Source organism: Barbatula barbatula, assembly GCF_947034865.1.
Source record: "Barbatula barbatula genome assembly, chromosome: 17".
NCBI lineage: Eukaryota > Metazoa > Chordata > Actinopteri > Cypriniformes > Nemacheilidae > Barbatula > Barbatula barbatula.
The window spans coordinates 5,998,880-6,023,686 of record NC_136780.1 but is presented as its reverse complement, the minus strand read 5'-3'; the positions used below and the strand labels follow the sequence as shown (position 1 = coordinate 6,023,686).

The following is a 24,807-nucleotide window of genomic DNA, read 5'->3' as shown; positions in this document are numbered from 1 at the left end:
AACAGGAAACAAACCAAAAGAGTGCGAAAAACAAAATGGGAAAATTAAAATGGGAAATCCAAATCGAAAGGACTGTTTTCTTTAAATAATGAACAGTGTTGTGATATGCAAAATGTGAACCTCTAAATATGAGATGATAATTGGTGGTAATGAGTTATGAAAGCAGAAGCACCTCTACCATGATTCGAAGTTTATTTATAATGAAAAAGTTTTGAAATGTACCCGTCTGATGTACTACATCAGATACTTTATCTTTTAGAACTTTATATTTTAATTTAAACTACTTTAAACACGATGTGTGCTTGAATTTTTGTTAGACTTTTGTTACTTTCTGATCAACACTGCACATCTTTCAATGATACAGAAGAAGATGTGCAGATACAAATACAGGTTAAGACAATTCCCAAATTGCATATCAATATAAAAAGAGTAAATTCATGGCATGACTGTCATGATAATGAGAAAAATGGCAACAAAAAGGGGACAGATGTTGCTCTGATCTGATGTTTTGTTGTTGCGATGTTTTCTTTTCGTACTTTTTAAATTGTAGTTTTTAAATTCATCATATCCTCTTCAATTAGAGCTCTTGAAAGTTGCACCCCAAACAAGCTTCAGTGGCATGCAGCAAAGCCCGAGGAGTTTAGATTCATTCCCTCATAAGAAGTCCTTGACAGAAGATTTGGTTTTAGAGTTGTTTAGCTCTAGCAGTGGGTTAGACTCTTGCGTGTTTAATACAGGTCAGTAAAGAAAAAGAGGACAGGCCAGAAAGTGGTTAAAAGCATCGATTTCATCCACTAAAGTTACAGGGTTAGTCGAGAGAAAATGCAGTTTCTCATTTTCCAGGTCAAGAAAACAAAAGACAGTACAAAAATCACAGTCAAATAACACAGAAGACAGCTGGTGACCATGTAATCGCGATATTGTGTGTAATCTGTGAATTGTGGGATATCTGTCGATCTGTACGTGAGATTATATGGATGAGACCATCTGAGCATTGGAGAGCTTGTCATCACTGATTTTAGACCCCCAGCATGAATAGCTGTGTTATAGCATGCCCTCTGTATCCGGCCGGACACAGACGTTTGCAACTCAAAGAGGAAGCTACAGACATCAATGAGAAACCACATTGTCACTAGCCTTCATCAACTACAGCAGAAATCTGGGTTATGGCAACAATGCATTGGAAATATCAGCAATTGCATTGAGAAAACCGACAAACTAAAATAAAACGCTAGATCAGATTATCAACACCACTCAGCAACAAATGCTTAATGGGGTACTAAGTACCCTGTAAATTAATCTGTTAAACATGCTACAAAAACAAACCATGCAAAAGCAGCAAACAGAATTAACCGAAAAGCCTTCGTTGCCAGTTTACATGGCAAACCAATAACTGATTTAATATTGTGATGGGCATTTTGGTCACTTTTTCAGTACCTTACTGACTAATATATTACATTTTATTACTACAAAGTAATATCATCAGTGTGTAAAATATATACAAATATTTCAAGGCGATTAGGGATGTAACGATACGCAATACCGGGTTCACAATTACAGCTATATCACAATATTTAACACAATATGTAAAAAACTAAATTAATACAAATGAAGAGTTTGGTTCCAAAATGAGATCACTTCGAAATGAATATTCTCTCATCATATACTCACCCTCGAGTTGATCCAAATCTGTATACATTTATTTGTTCTGATGAACACAGAGAAAGATATTTGGACAGATTTTGCCCCATTGACTACCAAAGTTGGGAAAAATACAATGGTAGTCGAAAGTGCCCCAGAACTGTTTTGTGTAAAACCGAACAAAGAAAATGATAAAGTAAATTTTCCTACAATGGGAGTCAATCTGTCGGGCTATAAGTAAATATCTTTCTCTGTGTTCATCAGAACAAATAAATGTATACAGATTTGGAGCAACTCGAGGGTGAGCAAATGATGACAGAATTGTCATTTTTGGGTGAAATATCCCTTTAACAATTTTCATTCTTATTTTTGGTTAAGAATTGAGAACATTTAAAGATTAATGAAAATTAAATTGATCTGTCACATAAAGGAATTTAAAGATAACAAACCTAAATGCGAAAAGACAAGTTCTTTAAGTAGTAAAAGCAAATAATGTAAAAAAAAATGAAACATTGAAACTATATACCGTATGTTGACACAGATCACATGTTGTCAGCTCAACCAATGGGATTAAACGAATGCAATATCGTAAACCAAGATGCATACTGTATTTATTTTGTATTGCAATATATCATACTGTTACACCCCTAAAGGCAATGATTGTGTGTTTATAATCCATACTCATGTACTGCCCATCACTAGTACAAGAATGCTTCATAACACAAAAAAAATGGTATTGTTCTGCTGATGCTGTTTTGCGAGGTTAAATTCTCAAATCTACCAAAGAACATTTAAATAAAAAAACGAACTCTTGCTGTATCAAACTGAATATCAGTCCATATCAGCAACCATCAGGTATATCAATCCAGACAAGAGTGGATTCAGATTCCATGCAAAGAGATTCAGCCATGCACTGGGAGTTTTTCTCTCTCTCACACACAGACACACACACAAAAGTCTCAAGGTGTCAGAGCTAAGAGTGCAGAATTAGTGCTGCTTGGACTTCAGCAGAGCAAAGAGAAAACTAGGGGCCTTTTCACTCATCAAAAGAAAATGGCACATCTTTCCCCTAGTTCTAATGAACGTTGCTGACAGATTTTGATAGGACGGTTAAGACCCAATTGGAACAACAGAACGTCTATAGACAAAGGAACAGGAAGTATCAAACAAACTTTTGAGCAAAGTGAATAAGCCTTACCAGTCGTTGTTGTTCGAGGAGTTGGTCGGCCTCCTCCTTCTCTTTCTTATACAGGATCTCCATCTCTGTTAGCCTGAATATAATACAGTGCATCAGAAAGCTACTCGTTCTTACGCTCGGTGTATTTCTACTAGATAATCCTTCTTACAATTCCACAATTCATATGTGCTCACATACCATGCCTGCAAGAGCCTTAACTCTGTATCTGGCGGCCAACTTTTTAAGCAGTGAGCTTTGGTTGGCTGTTCATCCCTAAACTATGCATTACCTAGGATTTGTGCTCCCCTTCAAATATTTTGCGTTTGATACAAGTTAAGCTAAAGTAACAAGCCCTATGTATCTCCAATGTACCTGCGTTTTAGCTTGTTTAAAAACAGAGGGTCAAGGAATAAATCGGAAATAAATTTGATCGTAAATCAACACAATCCAACCAATGCTGTCTATGGACCTTAAACTATCCTACGACTATGATGACTTTAGTACCTCTTCTCCATCTCTTGCTTCATGTCGATACCCTGTTTCTCCAGCAGTTCTCTTTGGGCAAAGGTCCAGTCCACCGGCTCTACAGGGGTCTCCGCCGTCGGGGTTTTCTCACGCTCCGCGCGAGCCTGCTCAGGGTGGTTAAAGCGGAACACGTGGTTCTTTCCCATGATAATGCGGTTACCTGAGGAAAGAGCACACACATTTAAACTGTAATATACAGTATAGAGTCACACTGCAAACATAAACATCTTAAAATGGCAATAACTGACAAAGATACATGTGTCGGTGACTCACCCGAGCGTAGCTGGACTGAAGAAGTCACGCGTTTTCCGTTCACGTATGTTTCAGAACCCTCACATGGCTCGAACGTGACGATCACTATAGAAACAGCAGAGGAAAGCGGAAAAGCTGATCAAATCAATATCTGTGCAAGCTGTGCTTTGTATGTTACTTGTAATTAATTCAGTGGAAAACATTGATACAACATTCAGCATGTAAATGAAACTAGTCTGGATAATGTAGTGTTCTAACCGTTTCCGTTGGCATTCCTCTCACTGCGGAAGATACAGTGCTCTTCTTTGATGTGCGCTCCACTTAGAACAATGTCCTGTCTCCTCTCTGCATCTGCTTGACCCACCCTGTCAAAACAAAACACATTTATCTTAATTATTACAGAAGATACTCATACATAAGCCAATGATCTGTGCTGTACGAAGTGCGTGAGCCTAAGAAATGACCTATGGAGCTCCTGTTCGAGTATGGCATTAGAACGTAAAGGTCATGGGTTCCAACCCTCGGGATGCATATGGGAATGCACTTTGTGTCATTTATGATGCCTTTGGCACACGTTTCATCCAAAGTTGGAAAGAAATAATGGCAAAAAAAACACAGATCAAAAATGCCAAGATCAAAGCAGTGAGCATCACTGTGTGAACTCTGGACTGGATGTAACATCCAGAATGTAAAACTTCTGACATTGACGGAGGCGCTTTCATACCTTGTTATTCCGTCTTTGATATAATAGAGAAGACATTCTGACATCAAAGGATCTTCATTTAGATTCACCAGGTGAGGAGTCTGTAGGGAAACAAGGTCAATGAAAAATGATTCTGATGTCACAACATTTGCGATTATACTGATAGACCAATTTAATATGTTAAATGCCAAAAATCGCACAGTAATAAAGTTCAGTTTTTCATTTACAATGAGAAACATTGTAAACAAGAACATTTTTATTTACAAGGGTGCTATGAATGAGTAGCTATTGACTGAATATCAGGAGATAACTTTAAAAGAACTGCACTCCACAATCTACCACTACATCACCAACCTTTTTGGGGGAAAACACCCCATTAAAGTCGGTATAGAGTTCACACGGCCTTTCAACGAATAGCTGACAGGCAGCAAAATAACAGAGAGATGCCGTAGAGAAATAAAAGGAAAATAAATGACAACATGATTATGGAGACAAACAAATGCAAACAAATAGAAGAGGCGAGCTCAGAATTAGGCTGTTCTAGAAACATGTTGAATGTGTTGATGTGCTTAAGGGAAGAAAACTACAAAGACAATGTGATTATTGTAAACGGTGCCGGCAAATTGCACGAATAACAGTCTCATGACGAACACAAGCATCAGTCCCTAAAGAAACCAGCTGCTGTTATGTTTGAGTTTCAGTCTCAGTCATTTTAGCCTAGGAATATTAGTTTCTGTAATGTTCATCCCTATATACTAAGGTCTACTCATGTGTCAAGAAGAAACACAGATGTTTATGAATCTATATCCAGGGACTTTCTACAGGAACTATTTCTAACTGTAATTTTGTTACAGCAAAATTTGTTTTAAAATAAATATGTGGTTGCAAGTCCACAAACCTGATTAGAAAAATAAACGCTAAAGTCTTCGACGGACAGCGATGTTGGTCTTTCAGAACCAACCTACATAGGGTTCCATTGCAAAAGGCAGCAAAATGAAAAAACAAAAAAGGTGATGGATGATGAAATGCGAAGAAAAGACAAAAGCTTGTGGCAAGACGTGAGAAGGAAGCGACAGACGCAGACAGCGATTATTGTCAATGAGCTGAGGGGTTGCACCTTTTTAGGAGAGAAGACACCCAGGGTTCCTCCATCCTCTCTTATGGCCACGCCCATCTCTGCCAACAGCGCTTCTCTGAGGGAGGCAGAATCACAGCTCATCAAAACACCTTCACAACTCTTAAATGAGCGATGAGAGAAAGATAAATCTAGAAAGACAACTTGGACAAAAAAAACCTATTCAAATACTTTATTCAGTTAGGAAGGGAAAACTGCGTACATGACTAGGAGCTGGTGTGGTCTGTGAATGTTATGATCTCATGTAATATGAATGTGTGTTTGGTTGGGGAGAGGTTAACATGTAGGGTGTGATTTCACAGCTGAATTGTGACTAGTACAGGCTGACACCAGCTGAACATTAGGGCAAATGGCAGACACTCCTCACGGGGATGATGGGCACCCACAGGGACAATAGGAAGGGAGCCAGATGGCACCCATGCCCTCACTGACCTCTCCATACGGATGGCCTCTGTTTTCCTCAGCTTCTCCTCCCAGGTTTCGTTCAGTTCAGCTATGATCTTCTCAGACTCCTGCAGGACCACAGATAAAGACCAATGTAAGGATTTTTGTAAGGATCTCTCTTCTCAACAGTTACAAATGTGGTACAAATAATACAAGACCCACAGCAGACAAACACCAGATTAGCATTTCCACAAACTTATCATTGTGATCCTCTTGACATGCGTGTCATGATAAGAAGCTTATTTTGCTTTCAGTTAAGCCCATCATTCTACGTTAAATCATGTATATATTAAGCATAGTGAAGGCTTTTAATTTCAATTTTTTAATTTATTAATGTTTGGCCCAAAGAGTGGAGATCAGGTCATAAGCCTCTGAGCAAAGAATAACAGACTGTGTGGTAAAGGGCAGTAAACACATTTAAAAATGTGAAGATCAACTTTTCCCTATTGTGTCTGGCTCTTATTGTCCTTGGATGGGAGTAGAACCTGAACCATCTGGTCTGAGGAACAGGAAGCTCCCCCTAATCCGTCCTTAAAGGGTCAACACCCTTGCCATCTGTTGTTCTAGAAACACTCTCTTCTTTTAACGTGTGCATTGATTTTTCAGAGAAACACACAGATCACTGTATTGTTGGCTGATATAGCCAAATCAATGTTATACAACTTTGACATCCTGATATAGGGCTGATATAGATCAGGTCTTATCAGACCAAATCAATGTTATACACCTTTGCCATCCATTAAAAAAGTTTTTGTATTTATTTTTTTAACAAACCATATGATTTTAAGAATTCTTTTATAAATATAACTGATAAAAATATATTTTTTAAATACAGTATAATTATCAGCTACATGGCCAATGAAAACATCGGGGAGACATAAAAAATCTGGAGTGACGAACATATCTGTTCCCTGAGTAGGAAATGGCCAGTATATCGAGCAACCGGATGCATCGTGAGGTGATTGTGTGAAACCTCATCTCATTATGGAATGGGATTAAGGATGCTCTAATTTTTTTATATACAGTCATTTTTCTGACATTTATTTTTGTCCAATTTCCTCCCAAACTGCGTCGGAGGTTGACGTCACTGCTGAGATCCGCTCGCTGTAACCATAGAAACGAATGGCTGGAAACTCTAGCCACGTATCATTTCCCTCCTGCTATCACAGCATTGAGAGAGTGTCCATGACATAAAGTGTGTGTTGTACTTCTGTGCTTTGTGTAATTACAACAATTATTTAGACAGACAGATAGAGATTATATACGGAGAAAGAGAGACATATTTTATTTCATTTAGGTTCAATATATTGTCATATTTTCTATTTTGGTAAAATGTTTTGTGTGCCTTTAAATGCAAATGTATTAACTTCATGTTGAATCTAAGATTTTGAACTTTACCAAATCCCACAAACTTTTACTCCAGATGTAAATGCTTTCATCTGTTGTCAGAGCGATAGCGTGTCTATTCAGGATGCCATTGAAATACCTCTCAGGTTACCATGGTGATCCAGAACAGTACATGCATATGTATGAAAAATATGCAAATCGTTATCAGTAGAACATTGCGTACATAAAAGGTCACCGGGTGCCTGAAGCACCTCTATTATCTCAATTTCCATTAATTTGAGTGGAAACGTCTGTAACACCAGGAAATATTTATTCATTGAAGCCCTTGACTTCTCTTTTGCTTGAAAAATGCTTGTGGATGTACCTTCAGCCTCTCGATGGCCTCTTCTCCACCTGGCGTGGACATGATGCGTTCCTGGATGCTGGAGACGGACTGTAGACCTGCCTGACTGCAGAGAGAGCCGGAGGATGGAGAGGCTGTCAGGCAGCCCATAGGTGCTGTGGAGAAATGGCCAGGCCGTTGGTTCTCTGAGGCAAGCAAGTATCTATGCTTATTGTTGTGTATATCTTTCAGGTCTTGAGCCACAGAGGAGAGACAGACGACACGAGGAAGGTGAAGCGAAAATGGAGGAGACAGAAATGTGAAAAAGAGAAAGTAAGATAGAACAAAGAAAGAGGAGGAAAGAGCCATTTAAGACATAGCGTTCACATCAAAGGATTACAAAAAACACACAAGTACGACAGATAGGGCAAAGTTTTCACCTCAGGTTCAAAAAGCATGTTTAAATGTGCCAGACGACTACACTCCTACTATTAATCTACAAAAATTGAAAATTATTTTATAATTTACTCACCCTCAAGGGGTTTTAAAACTTTAGTTTTTTGGTAAATGTTAGCAACTGAGATTTCTGGGGCATCATTACCTATCATAGTAAAAGAAAATATTGTATATATATTTATTTTGTTCAAAAGAAGATGTTTTGAAGAATTTAGGAAAACTAACGGTTCTGGTGCACCTTTGACTACCATTTTTTGACTACCCCCGGAATGTCGGTTGTTCGCATTTTACTAAAAATCTTTTAGTAAAAATCTTTATAAATCTTTTAAATCTTTGCATTCAACCAAACAAAGAAACTGTGCAGATTTGTAACAACTTGAGGGCGAGTAATTCATGACAGAAATTTCATTTTTGGGTGGAGTAGTATCCCTTTAACTTAAATAAACATAAATCTTTGCGATTTTTAAATAAGACGTACTGTAATAACTTGCTTTTCTGAAACGAATTTCCTTTCCCTCTAAACCTAGCGAGCTCCCGTGGACTGGTAAATCAACCGCTAACCAAATAGCTATTTAGTCAGCTCTCAATTACTATTTTATCGTTTAATATCCTTCTTAAATGTGTCAGACAATGGAAGTATAATGGGGTGTGATTGCGGTTTCATGTTCAATTTAAAGTGAATTTTTTTTTTACGAATCACTTGGTTCTCAAATTGATTTTAACCTGGGTGAAATCTGACATCCCTTCTCAGATGAAATAGAGAAAAAATATGTTGGAGGGGTTTTGGAAAAGCTGCCTAAAAACATGCTGTAGTTATAACCAGGCTAAAAGGCATCAACATCGACACCCTTGACAATTTATACTGTAAAAATGTTTGACAGCGCAGTCCTCTGATACATATTCGGGACTGAAGGTCACGAAACCTCTCCCGGCGTGCTTTGTCATGATTTTTTCTTTTGCATATTGGATTCTTTCCATTTCATTTATCTGAAAAAAAAACCCTCTTCCGAAGGAACTAGGCCAGCATGGCGGCACAGCAGGGCTGCATTACATTACTGTTAACTCCATGCATTCAGATGATGCAACTGAGGAAATGAGCACACAGACCATGTCAAGCATTTCAGACGAGTTAAAAAATTCATATTTTCAGCACCAGATGGTTATAGCGGTCGAAAGCACATTGTGTATTCATCTCTATATACGCATCAAGAACTCCCAGACAGATTGAAAAACCAACAGTCGACTGATGTTTTTTTGGTTCTGCAGTTTTTTAAAGAGGAACACCGAGCGTGTGTAAGATGATATGGAGAATATCAGGGAGGGGACGAGGATGCAAGTGCACTCAGAGGGGCAAAGAGAAACTAAATCAATACAGAAAGGCTGAGACTATATAGCGCTAGGTTTAACTACACCACATGGCAACTATCTACCACTGGAAGCTCTATTCTGCAAACACAAAAAGGATAAAAACATGCACCTTTTCTCTGATAGCTCATCGCTTCAGTTTCTGAACATAACAGTGTTTTAACATCGTGAATAAGCTGACCTGTAATGAATAGTTAAACAACACAAAATTATCACTGGGAGAAAATAAAGAGAGAAAGGGATTTAAGAGCAAAAGCTATTTAGATTAAAGAGAAAATTCACCCAAAAATAAACAAATTCACATGTTTTCCTAAACAGAAAAGATAACAAGTTACCAAAAATGCCAAAAGATAGTTTCCACATTCTGTTCTAGAACTCACAAGCTATAATATAAACTTTCTATATTGCTGGCAATTTTTAAAGCTTCTTCATACACTCCCTGTGAAAAGAAATTTTGGGGTGAACTATCCGTCTAAATGTCTCCAGATGCAGTCTATCGGGTCCATCGTGCTATGGGGGGTGGGGTATACATGGAAGAAAGCCTGCCATTAAAACCACGCCATCCCAGACGGTCTATCAAATTAAGGGAAGAGCAAGCACAAAGCCTGCGAACGACAAACTACCCAAACCCCGCCCACTCCATTCCATTCACATCCCTCCGTTGTCTGGGATTCCTTGCATCTCAGGCTCTGCCATAAAAAAACTGAAGCATGCAAAGCTGTTTGTATTCCAAGAGGCGGCCAAAAGCAATAAATAGGCTACTGTTAGCGAGCAGGGCAAATGAGAGGATGCGGCCCTCTTGCGCGTATACACACATTTGATTCCACTTCCAAGGCAATCATCCCCCATTGGCTCGTCTGAAGGGAAGGAGGAAGAACACGAGAGTTGAGAGGACTAGTACAGGAATGACTGAGGGAGGGAGTTAGATTACACTTGACAAGACAAAATAGATTAAGAACAAACGTGAGATGGAAAAATGACTACACAAAAGCTGACATGCGCGTGTGTTGATAAACTGGATGAATGTTACCAATAATGCTATATCAAGCTAAGTCATACACAGCCTTTGTACATCAATCTCATTCGAACGTTAACGAAACTGCAACTATTTAAGAGAGTCGAACACTTCTTAATAACAAAAAGGGGAATAGCATTAAGACAACACAGTCTTCTTAAGAATAAGAATTTGCATCTTCTGAGCACAGTAAGAGACCGTCCAATTTGGGATCTGCAGCTGTGGCCATCAGGGGGCGCTGTAATTTGACTTACTGTCCAGGATGTCTCCAAGGCCCTGGGCTTGAAGCAGCTCTTTCAGCCGCAGCACCTCGTCTTTAAGCTCCCGCACCAGCTTGTTGTTGGGGTCCTCGTTGATGACGGCATTGCACTTGATCTGCTTGGCCCTGTCAGCGTATCTGTGTAAACAAACAAACACATGAATAAAATATGTAATATCTCACGCTACTTTTTGCATTTGTGCATTTGCCAGGGCAAGGCAACTGTCATTCAAGCTATACAGTACATTTTGAACCCATGACCTTGTTGAGTGGCAACTGGGCATTGAAAGTACATTCTTACCGGAGTGTGCTGAGAGTTTCATCATAGTTGATGTCAGCAGGGCTCAAAGCGGCAACCATAGCTGTCCTGGAGTTCCCTCCTGGTAAACAAGCACACAAACGATTCGAAAAATCAACATTGTTATAAATATCAATTTATGATCCAATTTCCATGAACTACGAAAATATATTTTTTATATTTTAACCTTTTTCGAGCAGTTACATCAGATTCATATTTCTGCAATAACATTTCACGTAAGTAGTAATGAGTACAAAAATAAATAAAAATATATACACTCAAATGTAATGTGTAACTGGGACTCAGATATGGTCCTTTATAACTATCATGAACCATCATCATACCAAGATTCTCTCTGAGCAGCCATGTCAACACTGAGTCTCGGTAAGGAATGAAGTCTGTCTTCTTTTTCTTTTTGCTCTGTTTCAAAACACCAAGTAAACAGCTTTTAGCATAGCTTTTAGTAACATCGAGTACTAGTGCTATAGAAGTGGTGGAGAAAAACACTTGATGCATAAGACTGAATAAGAGGAATATGAATAGAGGCAATTAAGACATAAATATTACATGGAGATCAAATAAACTCGATTCGGAGGAGATTTAGTGGTTAGTGACAGTACGCAGGGAAAGATTACCTTGCTGGTACAATTATCCTGAGTAGGGGAAGCATTGCCAGAAGAGAAAGACAGACAGCACACCCAGTTTTAGCACTGAAGGGAGGCAGGTAAACAGGCAGAAAAGACAAACAGGTATTGTGACTAATACTCACCACCTCAGCCAGTGCTGAAATAACCTTTCCGAGAGTGGTTAGAGATTTATTGATGTTTGCTCCCTCCTAAGAAGCAAAAACAAGAATACAAGCATTTCCAAATTGAATAACAGTAATGATTTTATTTATTGTTTATACATTATTGTTTAGCTTTAAGATCCCACAACATCACTAGCGATTCTTTTTCCAAAAACACACTATGCTGATTATTGAAATGAGTTTCTTATTTTCAGCGCGTCACACTTCCAGAAAACATGTGGCGTTAAGGAGAACTCATTCCATCCCACAAATGGCAAATTAAGCCGTGGGAAAGCTGTACACTGAGTCTTTACCTTCAGTCTGGTTCCTTTGGCTCCTGTTGAGTCAGCACGCTCACTTCCTGCCAGATCCACAAGGCTAATTTTGCTGACCTGAAACCAGACAGCAGCTACATTCAGATAGATCAAAATGCAAATCCTTCCTTAAAAATGATTTTTTTGAATGATTCCGTCAAACCGATTGAGGAAGACATTCCAAAAAAAACATTGATTGAACCTTGCTGACACTAAAATCACCTTTTAGTCAACAGCGACACTTAGGTATCACATTTGTATTTTACAAAATAAATGACATGGATTGCTATGATATTGAGATCATCGCAGTACTAAACAACAATTTGTTGGGGTACCACGTGTATGTGTAACTGGTTCATGCCTACAAAACTGCTCTAAATGCTATTTTGGTTCTTTTTCACTCCTTTGCCCTTGAGTTTACTCCAGTGTTGAGGCTGCCAAATTGGATGAGTAATATTAGAGAGAAAGAGAGGACAGAGGCCTGAGGCGAGACCTGTATAGTGAAATCTAATGTAGTAGAACTGTACAATAGCCATTGTGACCATGAACCTCACAGAGCTGCCTTTTGTGTCCACAGATTAGACAGTGAGCATCACAAACACAGGCCGGGTCTCTCTCTCTCTCTCTCTCTATCTCTCTCTCTCTCTCTCTCTCTCTCTCTCTGTTTTGTTTGGTGTGAGTGGTACAGATTTTGCTGAGCTTGTGCTACAGAATTCCTCTGAGCTCTGCAGAATGTGATAATGGCCGCGGGTGAGAGGCAAAGATCCAACCTTCTCCGTGGACAGGTCGGTCCCGCTGTCGTATTTCCTCTGGGTGAAAACGATAGTGAAGACGGCGTGGGAACGGCTGCTGGTTTCGTTCATGTTGGTTGCGGCCACAGTTCTGTGGAGACAGTGTTGGATGAGTGCAAGAGCACATATAACAAATAAACATTTGACACTTAACAAATGTAAATGAATTGTAATATGTATTAAAGCATTCATCTACAAAAAATACTACTTTTAATACACTTTACTTATTGGAATTAAATATATTCAGGTGTTGAAAACGAGGCTGACTCATTTCATTTAAACTACTCTACTATGGTGTATCAATCTTTTCCTAAAAATCCTGTATGTGTCAGCTACATACAGCTTTTCTACTTTAGAAATTGATAGACGGGACTGGAATGTTCATCAGCAGAGCGAGAGAGATTGACCCTTAATCGAGGAAAGTACTAGTAAGTGCAGAACTAACATCAACACAGCCCTTGTGCCGGAGGTGGCACAGTGTGGAATATACTCGAGAGAATCAGGCTTTACACGTCACAGATCTACAAATAATCCCAGAGAATCAGCATGGGAGGATTAAACCAAGTTAGTCCTTCCCAAGAGTCACATTTACACATGATTGTCAGTCAAAGCATCACAGAAAGAAAGCAACATAATTCCATTTCCCACATGACAAAAAACCCAACCTCTCTGTCTGTAACCCTTAGATATACAAACCTCAATACAAAACGAAATCAACTACATTCTTAAAGGGACAGTTGGCCCAAAAATTTAAACTCTGATATAATTTACTCGACCTCTTGTCATTTCAAACACGTATAACTTTCTTTATTCTGCAGAACACAAAAAATTATTTTGTTAACCGAACAACGGCGGGACCTATTGACTTAAATTGGTTTTGTGTCCATACAATAGAAGTGCATGGGTACTGCCGTTGTTTAGTTAAAATTTTCTTTTGTGTTCTGAAGAAGTAAAAAAGTCTTCGAGGTCTGACAAGAGGGTTAGTAAGGTTGACAGAATTAAACTTTTTTTGGTGACCTATACCTTTAAACCCCTGAAATGTCAGTATACTGTAGGTAAGGTTGTTTCTATTTGTGAAAAGGCGTTTCTAACACTATGACATCGATTTATTACATTTTAATTATTCCTGACAGTGTTCCAAAACCTTACAGGAACTTTTAACAGTAAGCGTTTCCAGCTCACCTGGCTTTGTTACCAGCATCCATGAGGTCAGCAATGTCTGTGTAGGAGGTGACGGCCAGTTTCGAGAGGTCTTCTACATACGGCCCGAGCAGGGGATGTTCTCTGACACGTAGGTTTCCTTTGTTCTTAGGGTTTAGAAGATCCCTCACTCGCTCACAGTAAATTTCCATATAAGCCACCTACAATACGAATACAAAAATCAACTTACACATAAACATACAAATATATTTTGTGTTGCCTTTTTATAGCCCTTAATCATAGTAGATGCCATATTTAATGTAAACAATCTGGAAATCTAGGGATAAAATGTGTTTAAAAATACTCTACTTCTATTACAGTCAGATATTTGTTCATTGCTCTGTTTAGTTTGAGATTAAACAAGGTGCCAACTCTGAAACTAAGACTGCAAATACATTTGCATTTGACATATATAAACTAAATAGTCACCCATTAAAAACCAGCATTTCAATGGAACATGACTCGGAATCCTATGAGTCACAGAAATGGACTGATGCGTGTGCTGCTCACCTCCACCGAGTACGATATCTCCTCATTGTTATTGTCATTGATTTTCTCGAAGAGGTCTTCACAGAGCTGGGAGAGGGATGAAAAGAGCACATTAGAGAGGAGATAGAAAGCGATCGATAAGAAGCACAAATATCTCCAGGCCTGCTGGACGAGCTGAAGGAGCGCTAATGCTTTAATGTCTTTTGGCAATGTCTTAAATCAGAAACAACTCAGTCATTGTTGGGCTCTTAAACACTTCTTTTACTCTGCTTGACGTACCAGAGGAATGATGCCTTCCTGCCCCTCCTCCTGCTTTCCCATCATGGTATAAGATTTGCCAGCTCCGGTCTGCCCGTAGGCGAAAATGCAGACGTTGTAGCCCTCAAAGGCATGCTGTAACATCTCCTTTCCAATGTCATTGAAGACCAGGCACTGTGACGCAAAGCTGGGGTCGTCCGGCTGCCAGAAAAATTTGGTAAAAAAACATTTATACAGATTTAGTCTCGGGAGGATGATTTATAACAGCTTAAAATCTGAGCACAAGCACATTTTATTGTGCACATGGCCAGCTCAGCAGAAAGAGAGAAATATAAGGAGAGAATTGGAGGGCTTACCGAGGTATGAGACCAGTAAGAATAGTCAAAGCTGAAGGATTTTGGTGCTTCTTTTGGGTTCTTGGGGTTCAAAATAGCTGGAAAAGAGCGTGCAAGTGTGAAAGAACATCAGAATTTTTGTAGATTTCTGGGCTGTTCAACGATTAATCGCATTTTATATTTATTTATTTTGTATCTATAAACACATAGGCTACACGTACACATACATGTAGGTATACATTTAGGAAATATTTGCATGAATATTTTAATATTTATATTTAATTAAAATGATACAACTTTATTGATTTTCTTAAATATATGCATGTACTGTATGTGTTTATATATACAAAATGAATATGCATATTCCACACACATACTGTATATAATGTAAACACAAACATTTTATTTTGGATGCGATTAATCGTTGAACAGCGCTACTCTGTACAATTAAAATGATGACAAAGTTCATCAGATATCAAATCCCTGTATAACCTAGGGTCTGAATTCAAGTGTTGTATTAATAAATACTGTAATAAATACGCATCATAATCTGTCAAATTCACCAATATTCTCATTACCTCTAAATAACACAACCGACAAGAATTAAACAAATAAATCTCAACTCAACCTGGTTTGTGGATGACTAGTCGACCATACTGACCAATCCCTGATGTGAAATGCTGGTTTACAACTTTAACACTAAAAATGTTTTCAACATTTGAGACACAAACGTTTTTTCTCAGTGGACATCATGACATTGATGACACAGAAAATGTGCAAGGATGTAACCGTTCCATCTGACAACACTTTCTTTTTACTACACAGTTTTGCTAAATCACGCTTTCTGTTCGTGGAAATATGTTTCCTCCTCTGTCTGTCGATCATAATAATGTATTTACAAAAACATTCTGACACCTAGCATACAGTCCATCCCTCTCTCTGTTCGTTGCAACCCCTGCAGTCTTAATAAACAAGAATTTACAGGCTTCTCTGGTATTTGGCGTGTCCCAAACATTCAGCTCTGGCATAACGTTAAGATCAGGAGCGAGCTGCCCATAAGGCTGTGGGACCGCAGGAATCTACTGTAGGGTATTTATAGGGATCAGAAACCCAGCTGCTGCTGCGGTCCTCTTGGCTAATGTAGAGGTGGACTCGCAGGAGCGTGTTCAGGCCCTGATCCGATCCAGACATACGCATTCCACCGCCAGATTGCGAGGTGGCGAGGTCAGTTGGCCGGGTGGGCGGAAAAAGAAAAGGAGACTGACAAATGGGATGTGCACGCTCATGTCCTAGCAACGATATAAACAAAACCGTAACAAGACGCTTTAGCCGTGCCTGGTCCCACTTTAACAGAAGTGATTGAGCAGCCCAGGAATTTTTCAACTTCAAAGCGTTTAGATGGAAAAGAGACGTTGTGTGCATTATGTATGGAAAGTCAACAGTTTAATTAAGCACTCTCTGCAGTCGATGGCTCTCGAGCACCCTGCAATGAGTAAATCTCTGTAGCACCTTTGGGACACTGGCTAATCTCACTGTATTCATCCATAATTCAGTGCAGATGTGAGGGAAGGGCGGGGCATTGCTTTCCTTCTCTCTGAAAGATATACGTCAATTATTGAGGGTAAGGCTTGGCAATATTTACAATACATTTGCAATGCTTTCGATGTTTTAACTGCATTCTGCATTGAACCTCATTGGCAAACAATGCCGTTCAGGTCGGTATTATCAATTCGTTCCATTCAAGCCGATTCAACTGAATTGGTTTGAAACTGTGCGCAGAATGAATCATCAATACTTTTTCCCAAAAGAGAAAGAGCATAATATCTGTGAAAGGTTGGGTTCATTTTAATTTCAAGGAGTACACTAGTATTCACAAGGTCTCACGCCTAAAAGAATACTTAAGTACATAAATGTACATAAAATAACGTGATTCGATACACGATTTTAGAGGTTTACAATACCCTAGCATCATGAAAATAACTCCATTCTAATATCAAATTAAAATAAAAAAAGAAATGAACGAATAAACCCTGAAAGATGCAGTCAGATTAACCAATATGATTTAACAGATATCCTAAAAAACATGTTGTCCGTGTTTTTTTATCCGTAGTGTGATAAATCATGTCACAATATATTGCCAAGACCAAAAATATTGATTTTTATTTAATGAGGAAAATAAGCTAGTCCTACAGGAGAAGAACAAATGATAAGACAAATCCATCCACTTAAAAAGCATTACTAAAGAGTTTCTTTCTCAGAGATCTGTTAAGCTTTCTGTCTATTAGATAAGGCGAGCTATACAGTCACAGCTTGGTGAGCAGGTCCTCTTCTCGTACCCTACGTCCTCAAAAGATCCATGTGACGGAGGACAGGTTTGGGTCATTCAGGAGAAAGAGAAGCTAAATAAAGAGTGATTACACCTCTGACCTAAGACCAACTGGAAACTGGAGCAGTGGGTAAAACACATGGGGATTTACATTACCACGGTACCTCGGCCCCTCTTTCCTGGAACAAAATACACAGAGGGACTATAAATGCCTCTCCTATCATGCACTGTGTTCATCAGACATATTAGAACGCTGATGAGACGGGAAGAGCAACATATGTCTGGCCTTGCTCACGTACACATACTCACAAACATGTGTCACTTACTCACACCTGTTCCTGAGCCGCATGGCTCTCTTATCAGAGGCCGGCAGGTTCATTCTGATGTTTACAATCTAAACAGTAAATAGAGATATTTTGCTCCATAAGAGATTATTAAAGCTTGCAATAACTGTATCCACACATTTCATTCATCATTCACACTTTGCCTATCGAGATCAATCTGATTTAATTAAACAGTGTGGCTCAAGAAAATGACGCAGGTGATGCATGCAGCATACTCAGACCATGTATTCATTTCCTCTTCATGTTGAGATGGTACACGTCAAACGCAACATGGAAACTCACTCACATTTTATAATCAGATTTTTCATTTTTACTTAGAAATCTTGTGACACTTCGCTCTCACAGACCATGGCAAAAATAAAACATGCAACCATGACAACCACCACATTGAACAGTGCAGGAGCTGTCGCTTGTGTTCGGCAATTTCATTTTGCGCATTCCCCTCAAAAACATGTGCTTTACTTTTATTGTAGAACTTGAAACATAAACCCACATTAAGTGACAAGTGTAATGCCATTAAACTGGATAAATAATCATATTCATACATGACAATCCCTCAAAAAGGACTAGCAAATTAAAATTCATAGGATTTGTAAGTTATTTATTAAAAAGGCAGCAAGTCCTGTGAAGATGAATAGACGTGAAGAGTAAACTAAAAATGCAGGTAACTTGTTGAGCTCGAAAGAAAAAAAAAACATCCTTGACTGGCTTACTTGACTGACTTGAGAATAACGGTCATGCCTGGACTAATGCAGTGGAATATGAGTGTCTTGACAGAGGATCTCATGGGACTTTAGTCCATAGGCAAATCAATATCAACTGTTCACGGTCACTATCAGGAGAAAAACGAATGTTTTTTCTTTACGACAAAACAAACAAACAAAACCTGTTGCAGTCATGCAACCGTGAAATATACTGTATCAGTTTATTTTCTAACATTTGGATACAAAATATCCAATACACCATTTTCCTAAAGGCATTGCAGGGCCAGCACATTGCCACGCTTCACAAAACCAATTCCACCTGCTAAGATTTATGCCTGCAGTGGTATTTGTGAAGATATATCTGTCCTGTCAGATCTTAAAGAGGAAAGCCTAAAGAGGGTAAAGCGTGCCGCGTTCCCATCTGGAATGATCTAGACCCTGCACTTACATCAATCAGCCTGAAGAAGCAGCATAGAGCAGAGGCTGCACATTCCCATCACAGGTGCTAAAGATCACGAGTAACCACAAATCACTCAGTCTAGTTAGCAACTGCTAAGGACATTCAAAAGCTTGTCAAACTTAATCTAATCTAAACATAAAGATAGCGTCCAAATTCGTATGCCACAGTATGCAAGCTTATATATTTGGAATTCAACTATAAAAAACAGTATGCCAATAGTGTGCACATAATACACTTTACACTTAGGGCCAGGACGATATATCGTGTAATTTTTATGATCAGATTCTGAATGAATTACGGTTAAATGCCGCCACTTCCGAAAGCCAGAGGGCGCTCTTGTGCAGACACTCTGAATTTGTGACACAGAAGAAGAACGATTTACACACGTAGTTGCACGTATTCTATCGCTGTTCTTCAAACCTTTTCAGGTATTTTCATTATAATAAAGTATATTCATAATGATGATGTTTGACGAGTGTTGCTTTTTCAAACGCACATTACAAAGGGCTTCATCTCGTAGTCAAAATCGAGCAGTACTTCCAAATGATCAAAGAGCCATAGTTCACGGAAGATCGAAGACTTTGAGATTTCAGAATCGACCAAGACTGGTATTATTAGTACGACTCACGGTCGTCACAGCCCTATTTACACATTTATTATGAAATAATGTAAGCATGTGACAATTTTATGACACGGTTTCCTGCGATTTAGACTTTTTACTTTAGACTTTCCATTGCCAGCTCAAATTGAAACACAGCCAGAGACTCTGCAAAACAGTCCACATTAGCATATTCACTCAAGATTGCATGGAGTTATGACCACCACAATTCCACTCGTGATTATGTGATGATGAGCTTCCTCATAAAGCGAATACGGTGTGATATAATAACAATAATATTACCATTACCTGATACCATCCGAGAAGGGCATGGAGCAGGGGACAACTGAGGGTACAGCGTATGCATTGAGTTCATCTTCTCATGAAGAGCCACTAGGGGACGGTTTCTGAATGGCATTGTGAAAAAAGCTCAGCTATTGTGTTTGAATAATTCCCATCACAACTGAGAAGTCTTAGTTTAGCCTCAGCAAACAGTTAATGTGTGGACCGGTGGAGGAGAACGAAAACAGGAAGGCTATAGAACAATGATGCGGGTTTGAGCACCGCAACCAGAGAATGGCAGACCCTGTACAACACATTACATCATCTGTTTTGATAAGTCTGCATGGAGGTCTGCAGCCATATTTCGAGAAACATGCCTATTAAAAATACATTTACAATTGTTTAGGTCAGAAGAGAACCGTGACGTTTGAGCTTTGGCCCTTTACCTAACCGTGCTTTCCTATAGAAGTGTGTATACATCATTATACTATCACACTAACCACACAATACATGAACAATGCCACTCCAGACTTGAAACGCAACAAGCCGAACAGTATCACCAAAATAACACGAAATACAAATTATGTTGATCGGAATGGACCAGGTTGTGGAAGTCATTTCAAACCTGTATGACTTTCTTTCATTACGGCGGTACCCATAAGGGTAATATTCTATATCTTCTATTGTGTTCTGCAGAAGACAGTCATACAGGTTGGAAATGACAAGAGTCATGCGTAAACAATGACAGAATATTTATTTTTGGGTGAACTATCCCTTTAAAAGTTTACACTTCCAATGCTTTTTGATTGATGACTCCGTCTTTATTATTTCTGTCTTATCCATTTTAGAATAAATAATGAGTAGATGTGTCTAAACGTTTGTCTGGTAGTATATAAACAAGACAAAGAAATAAAGTTCACAGGGTTAAAATTATGGTTATTGGCCCTTGTAAAAACAACTATGACTTCTCCCATATGATCTGATTTAATACATGTCATCACATTTGATCAAAGAAGAAAAAGGGGTGGACAAATAAAGACCGGATGTGAGTGTTCCGAGACTATGAACATCCAACAATGGATATATTAGAGAGGAAGAAATCACTAGAAAATCAAAGCTCTGCCCAGCTGCCAAGTAGAGATCCAGACTGCCCCATCTATTTCTGTAGCACCAGATGGCCAACACTACCTCACCTACTGACAGTTTCTCAACGAAAGGAAGGAATAGGCAGATTTCTGAACTCAGACCTTTTTGACACACTACACTCACAGAACCATCATGGGACACGTGCTACATACACACGTGCACATGCAATTAGCATGTTCAAGAATGCTGAGAATGCTAAAGTTGATTCTGTCAATGTTTGATGATTAACTATTTGTGTTATTTTTAAGAGTTTTTATTTTAAATAATCAAAGCAGACCCAATATGAATGTCAACAGCATACAGACGTCAGCTGTAAAAGGACCCTGAGCATCTCTTGGGGGTCACACATTGAAAAAAAGACCTAACGTGAGGAATATGACACTGCATGGACTTGAGTGGCGGGCAACGCGTGCATAGCAATATCAAACATACACATGGCATCAAAGAGAGTCCTCAACATGCTTTCGACGGTGTGTTTGAGTGCAAGTGAGTGCAAGTGACTGTGTGTACAGTTACGTAGAATGACAGAAAGCTTCTGTCACCTCTTCAATTTCAGCCATGACAAGCCAACTTCTTCCACTCCTTATAAATCACAATCCGTGCCAATGGAAAGGGGAATTTCCAGAAGGCCGTTAAACTATTTTCATTAACATTTATACATTTAGCAGACGCTCTTATCCTAAACATCTGATTGATTTAAGTGTTTCTGGGGTCGAACCCAGACAGTTTTTCCACACCTATCAAGACTAAAGACAATGCAGCGTTTAAATGCACCATAAAATGCATAATTGGTGATATATTACTTAAAATACTTCTCCTAGCTCACTTAATTACATTTGTTAAACATTATTTACACTAGTAAAATACTTTATTTCAGAATTGAATCGACACCCTAATGCCTGTGGTTTACTTATTTTTTACGTGTAAACTTCCTTTTAATCATACGCGTACACACGGGTTTTGACACATTACGACATATTGCAATACCTCTACGGGCCTACAGGGGTCATGTTTTCTTCTACTACATTGAATCGATGCGCCCAGGAAATGGTTGCCACCTGGTGGTTAAACTAATTACTGCAAGAAATGGAATGCGCATGCACGACTTGTGCATATTTTTGTACGCAAGGTAACAAAATGCCGGCGCTGAGCGTACAGTACGTGCACCTAATCCTACTAAAACATGACATGGAAAAAAACGTATAGGAATACTAAGGCGATAACACCAGATATTTGTTCATTTGTTCTTGAATTGGTTCATTTCTTTGAGTGTCCACCCCACACTATAATGTCATTGGCCTAGTATGAGCCGAGAGACCATTAGACTCCACCCCCTAAAGACTTGAGACAGAGAACTTTAAAAGGGCTGTTCACCATCCCACACATACTATAAACAAAATCAGGAGATGTTGCCATTTCTGATTTGTGAGCTACACTGGAGCGAAAATCTACCAGACAGCAACTGGCTAAGGAAACAAACCTGTCTAACCAATAATTACTATGAAAGACATATACCCATGCTCCCTGAACATCAAAACCTTGCTGTTGTATGCACCACGTTCTCCGTATAGCTCAACTACTAGTATGCTGACCAAGCACTTCTGGACAGAACAGATTCTAAAATCTGCCTTTCATTCCCATGAATAATACAGAATGAATAAAAGTAGTGGCCATGACCAGCCGTGCCTGGACTGCCAAGCTTTATCTGCAGCCACTCTCACATTCAGTTCACATTGGTTCCAATACAGAAACCAGTGCTGGAGAGAGGGAGAGATTGAGGGTTAAGAAGAAAATAAGAGAAAGGAATAAAGCACAAAAGACACATAGACTAGTGCTCTGCTCCGTAGCCCTGTGATCTGCCTACATAGATGTTGTTGTCTATTGTCATCACCAGAAGGTCTATTGACATCACCAGAACCTCATAAGTGAATGATTTAGATAACTCCATATAGGCCGCAACCTTGTGCAGTAATGTTATCTAGGTGTAAAGGTTCTGGAACAATCTTAAAGTCCCCGTGAACCAGAAGTTGCGATAGTTTTTACTTCCATATTTTGACGCATTTCGAGTAAAATGGAATTTGTAATGACAAAAATAGTGTGTGTGGCTTTTGTATTTCACTGCGGTTTGATTGGATATATACAATTAGCCTTTGCATTTTGAAAAGGAACTGGCAGCAGACAGACAGTTGAAGCCTTCTTACATACGTCATTTAAGATGGTTAGTCATTGCAGGAAGAAAGTGCATTTTCAGAGTTTAACTAAAGATTCTTAGGGCACACACATTTTAAAAAGAAAATGACCAATCGATAAACTAAAAACAATAACACTGCAATATTTCATGAATGAAAACGCATTGTAATTTTTTATTTCACTGGAACTTTAACAGATATAAAAGATAGAAAGAAAACAAGCACTGGGCTCCAAAGACCCTAGGTGACAAATAAGCATAAATTAATAATTTATTAATAAGACAACACACAATGGCACAAGGTAAATGTGATAAGCATCATTGCCATTTAGCTGTTCCTTATCAGCTTTAATTGCATTCTTATTGAAATGTACTGTGTGCAATTTCCGCCCAACTGAGAACACCAAAAGGGGCTTCAATACAGGTTTCCCAAAAACAAAACTATATCAACCCTGTCCCAAACTAATGGTTTTGGCTGAGATAATTGTGTTATGTGATGCTGCTTAAATGACTTACAGACGTCTCTGATTATCAATAAATTGTTACTTAATATATGACTTAATATTTTAGCATTGGAAGAAATTCACCCAAACATTCTGAGAAGCCTGATATAACTCTGGATTAATTATTTAGTAAGTATTGCTGTTTATCTTTCAAGCATCATTAACTTTTAACTGTAAGAACCAATACAGCAGAACTGCAAAAACCTTTTTCATCACATTCAACCTCAGTGCATAAATGCAATTCAGGAATTGTACAGGATCTCAGCTCATCTCAATAGCTGAACTATTCCTGAGCAAGACGACATCCATTGTCACCAAAGGGAGGAGTTTAAACAATATCACTCATCAGTCATGTGCCTTTCTCTTTAATAGAAAGAGGAAAGGAATTAAAGGCAGAGTAGATGATTTGGAAAATGCTAACGTTTGCCTGCTAACAGTGCAATCATACGATCCCTCCCTCTTGCGAATCACCATCCAAAGCCACGCCTCCTCCAAAACACGAGCACGCGCACAGACCAGAAGCTGTTGGATCGGTTCCAGTGAAGTCATGTCACACTCACCGGTGAGAAAACATTATAGCAGGCCTTTCACATACGATGTTTTACTTTACTTATTGATTGCTATCAGGATGTTAAGAGACATTTCTAACCAGCATGACAAAAAACTTTTCTGGACAGGATTGCCTACTCTGCCTTTAAGTCCTGAAATGCCTCCTCACGCTCTCAAGCATGTGACGCAGGCTGTTCTCAGCATCACCACTGCATCTCGCATCTGCCCCCCCTGCTCCTCTCCTCTCTCCTCCACTCATGGAAAAGATCTCCCTGCCGCTCTGAGATCAACACACAGCAGCTATACGGGTATTTACAGAGCAGACATGTGCGGCAAACACAGCTCTCCAGACAATAAAGTAAAACCAGTTTCCCAGTACACAAAGAAATGTCCACAGTGTAAATATATATTTGAATGACATGATATCCGCAGTTGTGTTAATGAACGTTCAAAAATCTGCTTTTCAAGGATCAACAATAACTATATAATTATTGTCAACATACAATAGCTACCAAAATCGATTAATTTGGATGTCTATACAATTCACAATCTTTATATCACTCAATCATTTTTAATTCAGGAGTGGCTAATACA

General features: G+C 38.9%; 1 protein-coding gene across 5 annotated transcripts in view; it reads right to left on the bottom strand.

Annotated features, from left to right (window-relative positions):
* kif1b (kinesin family member 1B) overlaps positions 1 to 24,807 on the bottom strand; it is a gene marked incomplete at its 3' end in the record, with an annotated part of 56,728 nt that overhangs the window by 24,062 nt on the left and 7,859 nt on the right. For 3 of the 5 annotated variants that reach the window (XM_079477352.1, XM_079477353.1, XM_079477354.1), the window contains exons 3-20: positions 15,135 to 15,211; positions 14,800 to 14,979; positions 14,542 to 14,607; positions 14,014 to 14,192; positions 12,811 to 12,922; positions 12,041 to 12,118; positions 11,709 to 11,774; positions 11,284 to 11,359; positions 10,943 to 11,021; positions 10,637 to 10,779; positions 7,589 to 7,800; positions 5,866 to 5,945; positions 5,416 to 5,491; positions 4,320 to 4,399; positions 3,854 to 3,960; positions 3,617 to 3,700; positions 3,323 to 3,503; positions 2,840 to 2,912 (exon numbers count right to left, since the gene is read on the bottom strand). In XM_079477352.1, coding sequence (XP_079333478.1) covers positions 2,840 to 2,912; positions 3,323 to 3,503; positions 3,617 to 3,700; positions 3,854 to 3,960; positions 4,320 to 4,399; positions 5,416 to 5,491; positions 5,866 to 5,945; positions 7,589 to 7,800; positions 10,637 to 10,779; positions 10,943 to 11,021; positions 11,284 to 11,359; positions 11,709 to 11,774; positions 12,041 to 12,118; positions 12,811 to 12,922; positions 14,014 to 14,192; positions 14,542 to 14,607; positions 14,800 to 14,979; positions 15,135 to 15,211 — 1,949 coding nt within the window. The remainder of the gene's footprint in view (positions 1 to 2,839; positions 2,913 to 3,322; positions 3,504 to 3,616; positions 3,701 to 3,853; positions 3,961 to 4,319; positions 4,400 to 5,415; positions 5,492 to 5,865; positions 5,946 to 7,588; positions 7,801 to 10,636; positions 10,780 to 10,942; positions 11,022 to 11,283; positions 11,360 to 11,708; positions 11,775 to 12,040; positions 12,119 to 12,810; positions 12,923 to 14,013; positions 14,193 to 14,541; positions 14,608 to 14,799; positions 14,980 to 15,134; positions 15,212 to 24,807) is intronic. The other 2 variants (XM_079477356.1, XM_079477355.1) reach the window with 1 other exon arrangement.